Consider the following 15,592-nt stretch of genomic DNA (forward strand, 5'->3'; position numbering starts at 1 on the left):
AAATTGAAATGAATGAAAATTACAGTATTTAAACTCATTATATTCCTAAAAAATAACATAAAGCGGCAAAATACACGCTTCTTCCACCTAATGCGGATCGCCGAATTTGTTTCAAACTACTTCGGCTACTAACGTCGTCTTTAACATTAGTCTTCCGTCTACTGCGGCGGCCCCTATTAAGACGACGAATTGGGAATTTGGTGAAAAACATCTAGTTTTATCTCAGCAATTACAAAAACATATCAAAGTGATATTTGAAACCTGATTCTTCATTTCAATACTTTGTTTTCCAAGTTGCCGAAACACGATTCGTAAAATTTTATAGCACAGAAAAAAATATCAAAGATACCTCTTGTAAGACAGGGATTTGCTTGTTACAGGCAACCCAGATCAAATTAAGATTCCAAATTTTCATATTAAATTAGTTTTAACCCATACTTCAACCTTCAAGTTGGATTTATTTTATTAATTGTAATTTGTAGTTGAAACGACAAAAACCGTTTTGTCGCTTACGACATTTTAATATAAGCTAGCGCGCGCTCGTATTTTGTATGAAACCCTATGAAACCAGTCCCCTCTCAGCGCATGCCTCAGACCGCCGCCGGCGTTGTCAGCGACGGACCTATGCTAGTCGAACTGCCACGCGCCATCGATCGCATATAAAATAATACCGAGCAATAAATGGGAAAAAAATGTCGGATCTTCAAAAAGGAAAAAGAAAGGTTGTTTAATTCATAAATGTATGGTTATGATTAAGAAAAGGTGAGTAATCATTATATTTCTACAGTTCACTGGCACAAAACGTAAACAAATCGCCATGACAACGTCAGTTCTTAGTTTGTCGCCATGACGGTTCATGACATATGACATACTAACAAAATAATATGATATTTACATCGAAAGTAACAGAGCTATATTTCCAAAAATTTTATTGATATAATGTGATATTTTGGTATCTTACGGACATTTAAAAGGCATTCGATTACGGTTTGTGCTAGTGCTGCATTCTGACGGCAGAACATTGCAGTAATATTCCCTATCTGCTTCTAGTTTTATACGAGTATAATAGGTAATACCTAAGTACTTACCTACTTTTAGATAGGTAAGTAGGTAGGTAGGTAAGGTAATTAATAGTTAAAAATATTCTAAAGTATGTGTGTGAACCAATAGTGAACTGCAAGTACCTAAGTACGCGAAAACATTAACTTCTAAACTTTAGAAATCTAAAGATACTACAGAAAATCGATTTTATTCCTTTAATTATTGCAATTCAGTGTTTGTACAAAAAGCCATTGACTATACTTACAAAACTATTCATATTCAATAAGCAGTAACACAAATAATAAAAATACATTATTATCTTTCAGGAAGCAATCATTAGAACAAAGTTTTGAGAATAAAGTCATGGAGCCGTCTTCGAATTTAGGTGGAAATAAAACAATGTCAATCGATTTTATGCAAGGGTATGTAGTGGTAGGTATGTATCCATATTAATTTTAAAGATCTACTTACTTTGAATATCAACTCAAGTTAATATCGCTTCATTTTAATTTCGTTTCTTTAGAAAACGAGAAAATTCGCCAATGTATGCAGTTACAAAATGTATTAATCTCGTAAGATTTTAGTACCTACCTGGGCGTTTTCACAAAAAAGCGTATTCATTCTTTTTTTTCAATTTTGGAAAAATATAGTTTTTCCTTCTCAGAATCAAAAGTACAATCGATTCCGATGGTTTAAAAAAAAGTCCATATCTAAAATGACAGTTTTGTAACGTTTTTTTTTCATACACTCGGTATGGGCGTCACAAAACTGACTCATAAAGTTTATATGAAAAAATTAAATACATTTTGAAAGAAAAGGTACACTTTTTTTTGAAAACGCCTACCTACCTACATAGTAATTATAGTATAATTAATAACAAATTCAAGTTTATAAATAAGAAAATTTATTTAAGGACTGCAGATAAGAATAATAAGGACCTTCTTGAAGAAACTATGTAGGTCTACAGCTACAGTAAGTATTTCTTTTATTGCCAATTTTTACGTGAGCAGAATAAAGATCATATTTTTGGTTTGAAACTTGTAAAAATGTTTTTTTTTTATTTCAGATAGAAATATAATGTGAGAAAAATAACTCATCTCTCAACATAGTATTAGAATGCGCATCTGAAGTATCAGTAAGTTTTGTATTAACTTAAAGCCAGTAAACGAATGTACTTATACTTTGGTGTATAATAAAGAGTCGGAGTATTGTATTATTTGTACTTAGGTTCTAAAAAGGTTAATTTTAAAGATATAAGACAGCTTTTTTCTACTTTGCCTTTTTTTATTGTGATTTCACTGTATAGTCAGCACCCAAAGTAGCGGACCATTTTTTTTTTTTTTTTATACGACTGGAAGGCAAACGAGCAAGTGGGTCTCCTGATGGTAAGAGGTCACCACCGCCATAAACATCTGCAACACCAGGGTATTGCAAACGCGTTGCCAACCTAGAGGCTAAGATGGGATAGGTACCTCACGTGCCAGTAATTTCACCGGCTGTCTTACTCTCCACGCCGAAACACAACAATGCAAGCACTGCTGCTTCACGGCAAATTACTTTGTCGTATTAGGATATTGTCAAATTTGTATGGTGTAAGTACGTTGTTGTATAACGACAAAGTTTAAAAATACGCAGCTACTTTTGATGCTGACCGTACTGATCTGTGGTGTTACGAATATTTGTATTGTACTAAAAATAACACAGTTGAACCTTAAATAAAAAGTTGACCCTTACAATATCTAGAGTAAAATAAACGTTTGTTTCAGATTGAGACCGAAAATCAAGATTTGGGGCACCGAATAATTGTTTTAATCATTTTATAATGGAACTTGTAAATCTTTCTCAGCATAAATGTTCGTTTGATTGCAGATTAGCTATAATGAAATTAGTTTCTGAAAATCAAGTACGAGTAGGCTTGCAATCTGAGTTTTCGGTGTGTAGCTAACGTTGACAACTCAAATTATGTTATGTCAGTTTCCGAATAATAACGGTGTTAAATTTGGGTAATTCTGGGAAAATACAAACAAACATAGATGCACGGAAAAACCAGAAAAAGAGACCAGCGCTTTCCTGATTTTTCTGATCTATGTTTCAGTTTGTATTTTCGATGTGGATTTTACGGGTGATCGTAAAAGTAACAAAATTTGGAGTTGAAATAAAAAAAATACAAAAAGACTCCAAAAACCAATCTTAATTCTGGAAGAATAAAATACAGATTAATTGTTTGGTGCCGACCGTTGCCGGCGGTGATGGCGGAAAAAAGGCCTTTATTTCTAAGAGTTATCTCCTTATATACTAGTTTAACAACGCCCTCTTCGGGCTGTTTATAGAACTTATTGGTTAAATACAGCCATTGGCAGATCTTGTAGATCTAAATGAATAAATTTAACAAACGGCTATAAATGATTGTGTTGTCTTTTAATAATGTTTGTGTAAATAATATTTTTTTAATATAAATAAGTAAAATGTAAAATATAAATACCTATGTAATTAGTAAATAACTGTGTTAAGTGTAAATAAGTAAAATATTAATATTAAAAAAGATAAATATAAAAAATTACCTGTAAAACCGTATGTTTGTATTATTTACTTTTTGCTCTGCAGTACTTGCCTACATTTACGGCCCGAGATTTCTTATGTCTAATGGGTCTCAACCTACTTACTATCAAATGGACAATATATGGTGGCAGGCGAAATCTATAAATTTAATTTTTAATACAAGCTCTTGTCGACTGTGCTTTTTGTGGATTGTACTTGCACTGTCATTCAACCCACATAAGTACCTATGCCAAATTCCACGTCAATCAGACCACTAGAAGTGAGTCAAAATTCACTTGCAAGATTTTACAAACAATAACACAACAACAACAACACACAATACAAATATTGCAAGTTAATAAAATTTTGTAAAAATAGTTCCATAAGAATAAAAATTGAACCGACTACAAAAAACCATGAAAATAATTTTCTACCATTCAGAAATCGGTGCCTCAGCACGAGCCAGCAGGAGTGGACCTATATAGTCGTCTACCTCACCTACATACTATACGCGTATATTGGGCTTCAATTACTCCTGCTGGCTCGTGCTGAGGCACCGACTTCAGAATGGTAGAAAATTATTTTCATGGTTTTTTGTAGTCAGTTAAATTTTTCGTTATATTTTTTTTTTCACGCCTTTCAGTGTAAAAGATCTAAGATACAATAGTTTAATGTCAACTGCTCGTCACCTTTTACAAAAAATTGCTTTTTCCGATGCCACTTTCATTATTGAGGAGTCCTGGTGCATCGTCACCCGTTCCATTTCACCATATGCATTACGATTAACTTAAATTGCTTAGCAACTGTGTTAAAGTCATTGAAATTCAACCCGTGAGGTACTTGTTATCGAGTAGTAGCTCGGTTGGTCAAATGTGGTCTTCATCATCAGTTCCACTTCACGAAATGGAGATTTTCAAGAGCAAATGCACAAGTTACTACTAAAGATATCGAAATTACCATAGGTGTCCCTACAATATTTGAAGACTTCCCACGATTTCCTTAGGATCCGATCATCAGATCCTGATTTGGTGCATATGGGACCTAATTGAAAAGCATTACTAGACGAATGACGGAGTTCTGAGGTATGAAACATAAAAAAAGAAAATACAACCGAATTGATAACCTCCTCCTTTTTTTGAAGTCAGTTAAAAATACTCGTGATTTCATTACCTACTGTTATTTGCAAAAAAACTAAAAAAAGTTGTAAGGGCAACTCTAAGACGTCTCTGTCTGTTTTAGCGCGCTGTGTAGGCGCTGTCAGTGTAACATACGGTCGACTGTGACACGCAAGCCACGTAAAAATAGAGGGGTGTGAGCGGGTTGCGGGGTACAAACGCTCTGTTTTCGATTAATTGTTTAGCGATGCGTCACCTTAAGGCGGTGGTCGCCGCGTGCAGCACGCGGCGAACGACTCAGTGTAGTTGCCGCTTAACACGACGGACATTATTGTAAATTATTGGGACCAGTCTGAAAACCAGCGCCAGCCAATCAAGCCCAACATAATAATTATGCAGAGACTGGCGATCCATTGTCCCAACTTTTTATTTTTATTTTTCTATTTTTTTATTTAACAATGTGTAGTTTTAAGTTGAGGCAATAAAGGTTTTTTATTTATTTATTTATTTTAAACCTGTGACCATTATGTAAACTTATGCGGAAATTACACTTTGTTGTTCGCCTAATGCGGTCGCGGAACTTGTTTCAAACTACTTCGGCGAACGACCGTCGCCTTTACATTAGTCTGTCCATCTACTGCGGCGGCCATATTAAGGTGCGACCAAACCGCTGCTTAAAAACGGTGACGGCACGGAATCGCAGTGACGCACCGTATGCGCACCGTTTTTATCGCATGCTCACCGTTGCTAATATACGGAATCGCAGTGACGTGCCGTAAACGTCAGGACTTTACCGAACAAAAGTCTTGCCGTTTACGGCCCGTCACTGCGATTCCGCACCGTTTGCGTATTTTAAGCAGCGGAGTTTAAATCGTGCAAAAAAAACGGTGCGTATACGGTGCGTCACTGCGATTCCGTGCCGTCGCCGTTTTTTAAGTAGCGGTTTGGTCGCACCTTAAGGCGGTGGCAACTGTCGATCGCGAAATGCGGCGAACAACAGTGTAATTTCCGCTTTACTCATGTTTTACAAATAAATCATCTTCTATATTATCTTATTATATCTTATCAAATCTTATCTTATCTTATCTAATCTAATCTTTTTTTTATTTATTCAGAAAGAAACAAACAGTCACATTGGAAGACCATAACACAATGAGCAAAAAATAGACCAATAGTTTCCTAAATTGTATAGATATTATCTTAATGCAACGCTAGTACTCAAACATTGTTAGTATGTATCACAAGCTTTTGCCCGCAACTTCGTCTGCGTATATTTTTATTTTTATTTTGTACATAATACTTAGGAATGAGGTTCATATTCCGCCCGTTTCCGTGGGATTTTCAGAAAATCACTTCAAACTACGGCTAAATAATCAACTAAAAAATCTGATCACCAAGTTTCACATGTGCTCAAGGAATTCTATTTCAAATCTTGTTTTACTATTTTCCTACATCGAGCGACCTCTAAGATTACGTACGATGTATTAGGGATCGCAACCCAGACGCGCTGGCTTGCCGTTTAGGCCGAAAACGAAGCGGCCTGGCCTGCCTGGCTAGAGCGCCACTGAGTCTCTCGCCGCGGTCTCAAACTCTTCTATAAAAAGAAATATGAGAAGTAATGGTGGATAAACGATGACAGCGCGAAGGAAGGAAGGCATGGCGGCATTGCCAGTTGAATCAGATTCGTAGGACTGAAACTGAGCGCGTAGCCACTCATCTGTGACACGATCAACCTGCGAGCCCTTAATTTTGCGAAATGGAAATCTGCTAATTATTATTTATTTGTCGTCGAAACATATTCTCACCTCTGACGTTCGGCAGACGTTGAAACGTCAGAAACGTCGTGCCGGGCGATGCTAACGTGTGCGTGTGTGCGTACAGAGCCCGGTGCCGCCGCAGTACGTGTTCTGGTACCACAACGAGCGCATGATCAATTACGACGCGGCGCGCGGCGTGGCCGTCAGCACGGCGCCCGGCGCGCGCACGCAGTCCGCGCTCACCATCCGCGACGCCGCGCCGCGACACTCCGGGAACTACTCCTGTCGCGCGCCCAACACGGAGCCCGCCGCCATCTACGTCTACGTCTCCGAGGGCAGTGAGTGTCCTCCCTCCGCCCCTCCGCTCCCCACCCCCACCCTCTCCCGGCCTGCTGACTGACCCGCGTCTGTTGTTACAGGCGACAAGATGGCGGCGACGCTGTCAAGATCGAGGAGCCCGCGCTGCGGCCCGCCGCTGGCGCGGGGCGTGGCGCTGCTGCTCGCGGCCGCGCTGCGCCGCCGGAGACGCCGTCCGCGCGGCCCGACGCCGCCCGACGCCGCCCGACGCCGCCCGACGCCGCCCGACGCCGCCCGACGCCGACGCCGCTGTTATTTAATATGTGAATTGTTAACGATCAAATCGTGTGATCTATGATGTCCGATATCGGTACTGAGATAAAGAGTACGTAAATGTAAATAAAATAGGATGATGTAAATATAAGAATAATTTGTGAATTACGTCTTGTTGGTAGATAATTTTATCTACGTGTAAATATCGTAAGTGTAAAAAATCTACATTGTGAGAATGAAAAGTATCGCGGCCAATTCAGGGTGCGTTTAGCGGTAAGTTCCGAATGTGAATGTGTCAGCTCATCGAACCGACCTCCGCTCTTGTCTAGGAGACCCCCGACGACGACGTGCCCTCCTGGTTCCCTCCGAGCAGGACCTGTCGCGTCCTGCCGCGTTTCCGTCGTTATCACTGATGCAGCAGCCGCTATCCTACACGGGTAGTAAAGTGACCGAGTGAAATTTTGAATAAAAGAAAATCTGTCGCCTTCCATAAATTTATACCTAACAACAATAAATTATTTCAAAGTCCGAGCTTGTTTCATTTAGCAGATGAATCCATAACTTCTTATTTAATGAAAGTGAGTCTTTGCGGCCAGTACTTCGTTCTTTCTTTAAATAAAAATATTGAATGAAAGGCATCGCAGCTTAAATCTTATGCTACATTTACACGCTTGCCAAGCTTCGGCAAGCTCTCACAAGCACAAGCGTGTAAACGGCTCGTTTGGATAGGCTTGCGTGAGCTTGCCAGCGCTTGCCACCGATCCGGGCCGGTGTCGGTTTTTTAACGCAGATCAAAGGAACTTGCGGCTAGCGCTTGTGACGTGTTTACACGTTGGCTCGTGCTTAGTGTCGCTCAGGAGCTCACGCCGTTAGGATGTACATATTTAGTGACCATTATGAGTGCTTGAACTAGCGAAGAATTTTTATCCTTTTTCTTTAAATAAAAATATTTCAAGCACAACACAAGAGCCGAAGCAACTTCGAGATCCACGTGTGCCGTGCTTGCCTGTCCGGTACGCGATACGCTTACGCGTTGCAAGCGTGTTAGACCCCGCTTACCCGGGCAACAATCAATCGCTGTTGAGGGGCTGGTTCTACTCAAAGCAAATCAAAGGTTGAATACTAGAATTTATTCACTTACAGTACATGTACTTGTATGAACTTAATCTTAGGACCTATGTCACTTCGCGCTCCGCCAGCAGAATTGCCCCGCTGGTAAGACCATCGATCCTCCCTTCCACCAAAAACCGCGCGAATTACTGCGTGACGATTGGTTTACGTCGTCACGTGAACGACGCAGACCAATAGCCATCGCCGATATTTTCCCGCCAATGATTTACCATTAAAACCAAACAGATTGCCATTAATAAAATTTAATAGACAATACTTATTCAAAAAAGTCATTTTAAACGAAATTAAAAAAAAACAACCTAAGATATGTTACATAATAATCTAAAACCTAACACGTGTAAATGGCAGTCGCGTTGTAAAGGCTTAGAGTTTTGTAGACGCTTGGCTAGAGCTTTCGTCAAGGGTTTTAATATGTAAATGCATTTATTAGGTTTGATGAAAATTTGCAGACGGTAAGTTCATAAATTGGGAAAAATTTATGCGGCGAAACTAAACGTTACATGGGCTAACACATTTTACTCTCGAATTAAACATTTAAAGGGAAAATATTATATTGCATTTCACCTAATGATATTTTAATTTGTAATCGAAACTTATACACCCATTATTCATATTCTAAGTCCGATGAGAAAATTCCATATTAAACTTCACCCCTTATTTCAACCACCTTAGGGAATGAATTTCTAAACATTTTTTCTTAGTGCTCACTACATCATAAAAAGAATCCCTGTACCCAAATTTCAAGTTTCAGGCCCAGTGGTTTGGGGTGTGCCGTTGATCTATAAGTCAGTCAGTCAGTTTCTTCTTTTTACGACTTCAAAAAGGAGAGGTTTCTATGTTCAATGTAAGCATTTTTTTTATTTTTTTTTATGTATGTTGCCGATTACTCAGTCAATGTGGATCGATTGTCAAAATTTCTTTTGTTCAAAAGGGTACTTCGAGGTGGCCCATTGTCACCAAGTCAAGACCTATGATGGATCCTAGGGAAATCGAGGCAAACCCCGAATTTATGGGCACACCTACGGCGATTTTGCCGATTTTTACCATAGAAAGAGCATTTACATTCAGAAAGTAATAATTTATAATGAAACCTATTAAAAAGACCATAGATGACAATTTAAAAAAAGTCAAATCTAAGTAAAAAAACTCATCTAAAAATTATCATTATTACATATCCTAACAATCGAATCCTGACGATGCGCTTCGCACACGGCACCAGGTGGAACCCTAACAATCGGGGTCTGAACCAGTAGCACAATCTTCATTAATCTTAGTTGTAATATGCAACGAACGAAAACCCTATTTATTCAAAAATGAAAATATGTAATATTTATACAATACTGAGCCACAACTTTTAGTAGTAATATGTAAAACTATGGAACACGGATGAGTGAAATGGACGACAGTTGATTTTGTATACACATTAAATTAATGTAAACCTACTGAGTAGCGCCACCAATCGCCATCTCATTTCATAGTCTTACACAGTTAAAATTTACGAATTATTAAATTATACATACATAATTCTGAATGGATTAAAACTAAATAAGTTTTGTGACTCATAACAATATATATATATCAACCATATTTACTATTATTATTTATATAGCTCTAGTATATAAAAAAAATCTATACAGTAAGAGAGTTTTTTTTTTAATATGTGTCTAAAGTGAGATATTTAGGCACCAATAATTAACAAACTTTTACAAAAGGAAAATAACGAGCAACGCTTTTATTAAACTCAAAAATGAGGGAATAACAATTATTTCACTAGGGGCTAGGATCAACTACTTAGCGAATAATTTTACCAATATGTATCGAATCAACAGAAAAACAATCATGACGCTTTCGTAAAACTTCACTATAGACATGGTAGGCCCAAACGATCGATTAATTGGGTCACCGAAACAATTAAGGTTCTCGACCGATCGATTATCGAGAGACCTTACTATACTACTGCCCGTGCCTGAACGATCGATTATCAGGCACGCCTCACCGATCCCAATACGAGCCGATCGATTACCCGTGAGAGTGGTGAGGAAGAGCAGGCGCTTAGCTGACACTCGCTGCTCCAAGCTCGAGCCGATCGATTTGCTCTGCTTGATCTGTAACAACGTGCAACACTCTGTAGTCCTCAGTCTTAATATTATAATATATATGTAGAGAGATTTAACGTACTTAGTACACTTCAACTTAATACAAGGTGGACTCTTCGTCATTGCTATCGCTACTATCGGGATCATTGTCTTCGAGGTGTAATGACGCCAGGTGTATCCATGGCTTCATACGATCGGCAGCGACTGTAGTTGGCCGTCTATTCTCTGTAATCTTTAGTCCCGGTATAGGTGCTACCATGTATCGGTCCTTGCCTAAAACTTTAGTGACACGATAAGGCCCTATAAATGACGGCATAAGTTTCTTGCTTTGGCCATCGCTGTAAAAACAGGTTTTTGTAATCTTTACTAGATCACCTTCGCTATATTTATGAGCTGGCTTCCTACCTTTGTCATAATTGACTTTCTGCTTGATCTGCTCGTCATCTATCCTTGCCTTAACCTCCTTATGTATACTAGACCTATCAGTATTCGTACACGTGCCTGCGGTGGTCTCGTTTAAAGCAGGCTTCACCTCACCGTTCATACAAGTCCCAAACAGTACCTCTGAAGGAGTTCTCCCTATAGTCTTCTGGATGGTATTGTTGAGACCCCACTGAATTTTCCCGAGATGGCTATCCCAACTTTTTTCGCCGTGTTTAATGCATAATGCCTTTAACGAGTCCAGAATTGTGCGGTTGTACCGCTCAACCTGGCCATTAGACCTGGGACTAGCCACAGAGTTAAGAACGTGTCTGACGCCCTTATCTAAACAAAATCTCTTAAAAGTGTGTGACGTGAAGCAGCTACCGCGGTCGCTAATAATACGGGTAGGGTTTCTGAAAGTGCTGAAAATGTCCTCTAGAGACCTTATAACGTTCTGCGTGTTAGTGTTCCTGACAGGCTTAAGGAAGCAAAACTTCGTGAATCCATCTACTACTACAAACAGATGCGTATACCCTTACTAGACTTCACAAAGGGTCCGAGGTGGTCCATATGTAAAGTGTGAAAAGGTATCTCCACTTTCTCTATGGGGTGAAGGAGCCCCTCGCGGGCGCTTGTATTGTTCTTGCTGTAAGCACATTCAATACAAGCGCTCACGTATTTCTTTACAAATCTGGACATTTTGGGGAACCAATATTGTTTTCTTATCCTCTCTAACGTTTTCTCGACCCCAAAATGTCCAATTTCATCGTGATTAAGACGACATAGTTGCCACCTCGCGCCCTTTGGTACCACCCATCGAATTTCTGTCTGGTTACCTTCAAGGATACGGAATAACTTATTGTCTTTAATGACGTAATTATTTTTGATGTAACGTAAATTTTTCTCATCGAGGTCACTACTTACTATATCTCTAATTCTACGCAACTCTGAGTCACCTAGCTGGAGTGTATGCAACCAATCATCACCACTAATAGACATTACTGTCGGATATTGGTCCCTAACCAATTCTGATGATTCAACGACCGGGTTACGGGACAACGCGTCAACATGGCTCATCTTAATTCCGGCCCGATATTCAATAGAGCAATTGAATTCTTGTAGTGTCAACCACCAGCGGGCTATCCGTGGAATAAGGTCTCTTTTAGAAAACGTAGACCGCAGTGCGCTACAATCAGTAACAATCTTAAATTCCATTCCTAAAAGATAAACCCTGAACTTACGGAGTGAACAGACGACCGCTAGAGTTTCTAACTCGTAAGAATGGAAGTTTTTCTCCTCCGGAGAGGTCTGTCGGCTGTAATACGCCACAGGGCGAAGAGCATCACTGCCCGGTGACCGCTGTAGAAGTATACCTCCGACACCTACTTTGCTCGCATCGGTATGCAATTCAAATTCAGCTGCAGGATCATAAATCGCCAGGACTGGCCTATCAACCAAATTTACCTTCAACGTCTCGAACGCCCTCTCTTGACTGTCAGTCCATTCCCACGCTACATCTTTCTTAAGAAGCTTACAAAGGGGAGACGATATCTGTGCAAAATCTTTAATAAATTTGCGAAAATAACTCGCTAATCCTAGGAACTGTCGAACGCCATGAACATTCTCGGGTCGGGGGAACTTCATCACGCTCAGAATTTTATTCTCTCCAGGCCTCACTCCACTAGCACTGATTTCATACCCTAGGTAATCTATCTTACTACGTAAAAACTCACACTTTGACAAGTTCAATGTAAGATTCGCCTTCTCTATCACCTGTAATACCTCTTCTAGCCGCTCCAGACACTCAGTAGAATCCTTTCCAAAGATCAGAATATCATCTATGTACGCTGTAGCTTTACTGAAGCGAGCAGAACCTAAAATGGTGTTGATCATCCGTTGAAACACGGCAGGCGCATTCGCTAAGCCGAACGGCATCCGGTTAAACTCATATTGTCCGTCCGGTGTCACAAAAGAGGTGAGATGTTTACTCTGCTCCGAAATGGGTACCTGATAGTAGCCTGATGTGAGGTCGAGAGTTATGAAGCACCCCTGCCCAGCAAGACGGGCTATCTCGTCTTCAATGATGGGCATCGGGTACCTTTCTTTAACTGTCACAGAATTAAGCATGCGAAAGTCAACGCACAACCTAGGAGACCCATCCTTCTTCGAACGAGCAGGATTGGACTAGCGTAGTTTGAGACTGACTCCCTAACTATACCAGCATCGAGCATATCTGCTACCATCGAGCGCACCTTTTCTCGTTCGTGATGAGACAGTCTATACGGGCGATAAACAATTGGCCGCTGACTATTCAACTCTATGTTCATCTCCGCGGCATTAGTACATCCTATATCCTTTAGAGAAGAAGCAAAACAGTGTTGGTACTTCTCCAACATCACTAACAAGGTCTGCTTGGCGTCCTCTGATGCGGTCTCGCAGATTTTCACCTGATTTTCGTCCAACGTTGAATCAGTTCGCATTTCGATAGGAGTATCAACAATAAGCCTATTAACGACATCGACACGTTCAGCACGACAAAAAACGAGTTTAGACGTTATGAGGCAAGAATTTGCGCAAGGTACGACCAGCACGTTGACTCGACCATTAACTGAACGATGAAGTCCACCGGCAATAAAATACTGTCCGCCAGGTTTCCCTGCCACACAATTCTTAATAAGCACATTACCATCAAACAAAGATTTTGTTTCTATTCTAACAGACGCCGGACCAAAAATCTCTACAGTTCCTGCTGGTGAGAAGCTCAATAATTTTTCACTATCATCACTTACTGCAGGACTAGGCAATTCGTTGCCGACATTAAAGAATTGCAATTGATTCACGTCCTTGTAAACCGATATGTGTGGCTGCTCCGTAAATGACTGTCCAATAAGGACAGGCATTTCCAACAAATGATCGCTTACAACTTTGCACAAAACGGTAGCATTCACACCATCGACGCTTACATTAACGGTGAGCCCTCCTAATGACTGAACTATGTCATTGCCAAACCCTTTCATAAACGATAATACGTTGTCATGAGGCACTCCTAATTCTCTAGCAGCAGATTCTCTTACTAAGGTAACATCGCTCCCAAAATCTATGAAGGCCCTAAATGAAACATCGTTCAACTGCACATCCTTTATAAACTTAGAATCTCGATTACTAACAACGTCCTTATCTACATAATCAATGCGCATGGTTTTACCAATTGCGACAGTGGTTTTGTTTGGTTTATCACCTGTCTTGCTATAGCATTTTTCGGCAGTGTGGCCTACTTTATTGCACTGCGTGCATCTTACCAACGGTTTAGGGCAGTACAAAAAGCTATGACCCTTTTCCCTACAATTATAACACCCGATTGGCGGTGTTGGCTTACCCTCCGACCTCGCATTGTTAACGTTAGTGTTACTAAAGTTTTTATTCCTAAGTGGGAGTCTGTCCCCACCGCTAATTTGATTAGGGTCTTTATTACTAAGCAAGTATTGCAATAATTGATCGGGCTGGGAGCAGCGTAGCGCCAACGCACCTAACCTAAGTCCCCTATCACTGAGACCGTGTATTATACAGTCTACGGCACGTCTACCTTCTATTTCACATTGATTTATAAGACTTAATTTTTCGTAATAATACACTTCTATAGGTTCATTAAATTTGCTTTTTCTTTTAATCATGTCTTCCAAGGTCTGTCCATAGTTTTGCTCGCATGGAAACGCGCTAATTAACTTTTCCTGCCACTCTGGCCAGGTAAAAAGAATCGTATTAAGACTTTGGTACCACGTCTTGGCCAGACCTTGCAATTTCTGCATAGCGAAATGAGTAGTAGTTCGTTCATCCCACCCGTACACTGAAGCGCACTCGTTGACCTTCTTTAACCAAATATCAATGCGCTGATTCTTGGTAGAAGGATCGAAATCAGGTAAAATATTTTTATGATCTATCTTTTGGAGCGGTTGTTGAGCGCCTTGAGGTACGGGCGGTAATGTCAAACCATCCCTCATTTGTTTAAAAATATCAATCAAGTCTCGTTTAGAAAAAGAGGGACTACGTGACCTTTCTCTATATCCCGCGCCGACACGTCGTCCTGCACCCCGGTCAGTTGCCCTGCTGCGCCGGGAGTCTCTTGAAGAACTGCGGCGCTGGCGACTGCGCGATCGTCGCTCATCGTTGGCTCGCGAAGCATGGCGCTCCTCGGAGGCTCGCAGTCGATCGCGCTCGAGCTGTAGCTCTCGTTCCAGCAGGAGGAGGCGCTCACGCCTGAGCTCCGAATCAGGTAGCAGGCGCCTGGAGCTAGGCGGCCGCAGTCTGCTACGACTTCGTGTGGCAGCGTGGGCCTCTCTGCGACTAGGAGTCGAGAGCCTCCGCCGTCCCGGACTCTCTTCCATCGCCTGAAAACTCGCCACGATAACGAGGTTTTAGTATACAGTCAAAGTGGCGTCTCAAATCATCACCTCAGAGGGGCATTCACATGAACACTAGTCCACTCACTGGGTTCTAATATAAATGTTAATCCAGAGTTCAAATAAAAAATTATCTACCAGGGTCAACCCAAATCGTAAAGTATTGGAGTAAGAAATTACCTAAACATTGTTACAATTGCAACACTCTTACTGGGTTGTACTTGTAACATGTATATACTGTGCAATTTCATTAAATAAATAAATGAATAAATTTCTTAGCAAAACTCATCAAAACGTGTATTAAGTAGATTAAAGAAAGAAAAATAATAAAGAAAGGGTAGATATTGCAGCGTGATATTGATCACTCCCTTTTTTTGTTCAGCATTTTAAAACTAAATGTACATATCATGTAATAAGGAACACAAAAAGAGTTTTAACATTAGGTATTATGTACTACCTACTTATACCGTACATAGTAATACGTTACTTACTTATACCACAAGTTAGTAGGTAGTTGAATTGCA

At 40.2% G+C, this 15,592-nt stretch overlaps 2 protein-coding genes and 1 long non-coding RNA gene across 4 annotated transcripts; 2 read left to right on the forward strand and 1 right to left on the reverse strand.

The window, feature by feature from the left end:
• The first annotated feature begins 1,392 nt into the window (after positions 1 to 1,392).
• Positions 1,393 to 2,838, forward strand: LOC141434658 (uncharacterized). 2 transcript variants are annotated; one of them, XR_012452079.1, is made up of 3 exons: positions 1,393 to 1,473; positions 1,955 to 2,013; positions 2,808 to 2,838. It is a non-coding gene; the product is annotated as an uncharacterized lncRNA (long non-coding RNA). The 2 variants fall into 2 exon arrangements; XR_012452080.1 differs by lacking the exon at positions 2,808 to 2,838 and adding an exon at positions 2,108 to 2,221.
• Positions 2,839 to 5,688: 2,850 nt separating this feature from the next.
• LOC141434936 (uncharacterized) lies at positions 5,689 to 7,106 on the forward strand. The gene is made up of 2 exons (XM_074097422.1): positions 5,689 to 6,789; positions 6,871 to 7,106. Exons 1-2 carry the CDS (start codon positions 6,621 to 6,623, stop codon positions 7,104 to 7,106), a joined length of 405 nt encoding a protein of 134 aa, XP_073953523.1. The 5' UTR covers positions 5,689 to 6,620.
• A 1,970-nt stretch (positions 7,107 to 9,076) lies between these two features.
• On the reverse strand, positions 9,077 to 15,347 carry LOC141434937 (uncharacterized). The gene is made up of 4 exons (XM_074097423.1): positions 12,890 to 15,347; positions 12,445 to 12,779; positions 10,176 to 10,257; positions 9,077 to 9,132 (listed from the first exon to the last, which is right to left on the reverse strand). The coding sequence occupies exons 1-4, from the start codon at positions 15,051 to 15,053 to the stop codon at positions 9,077 to 9,079; spliced, it is 2,637 nt and encodes an 878-aa protein (XP_073953524.1). The 5' UTR covers positions 15,054 to 15,347.
• Positions 15,348 to 15,592: the final 245 nt, after the last annotated feature.

Source organism: Choristoneura fumiferana, chromosome 14, assembly GCF_025370935.1.
Source record: "Choristoneura fumiferana chromosome 14, NRCan_CFum_1, whole genome shotgun sequence".
NCBI lineage: Eukaryota > Metazoa > Arthropoda > Insecta > Lepidoptera > Tortricidae > Choristoneura > Choristoneura fumiferana.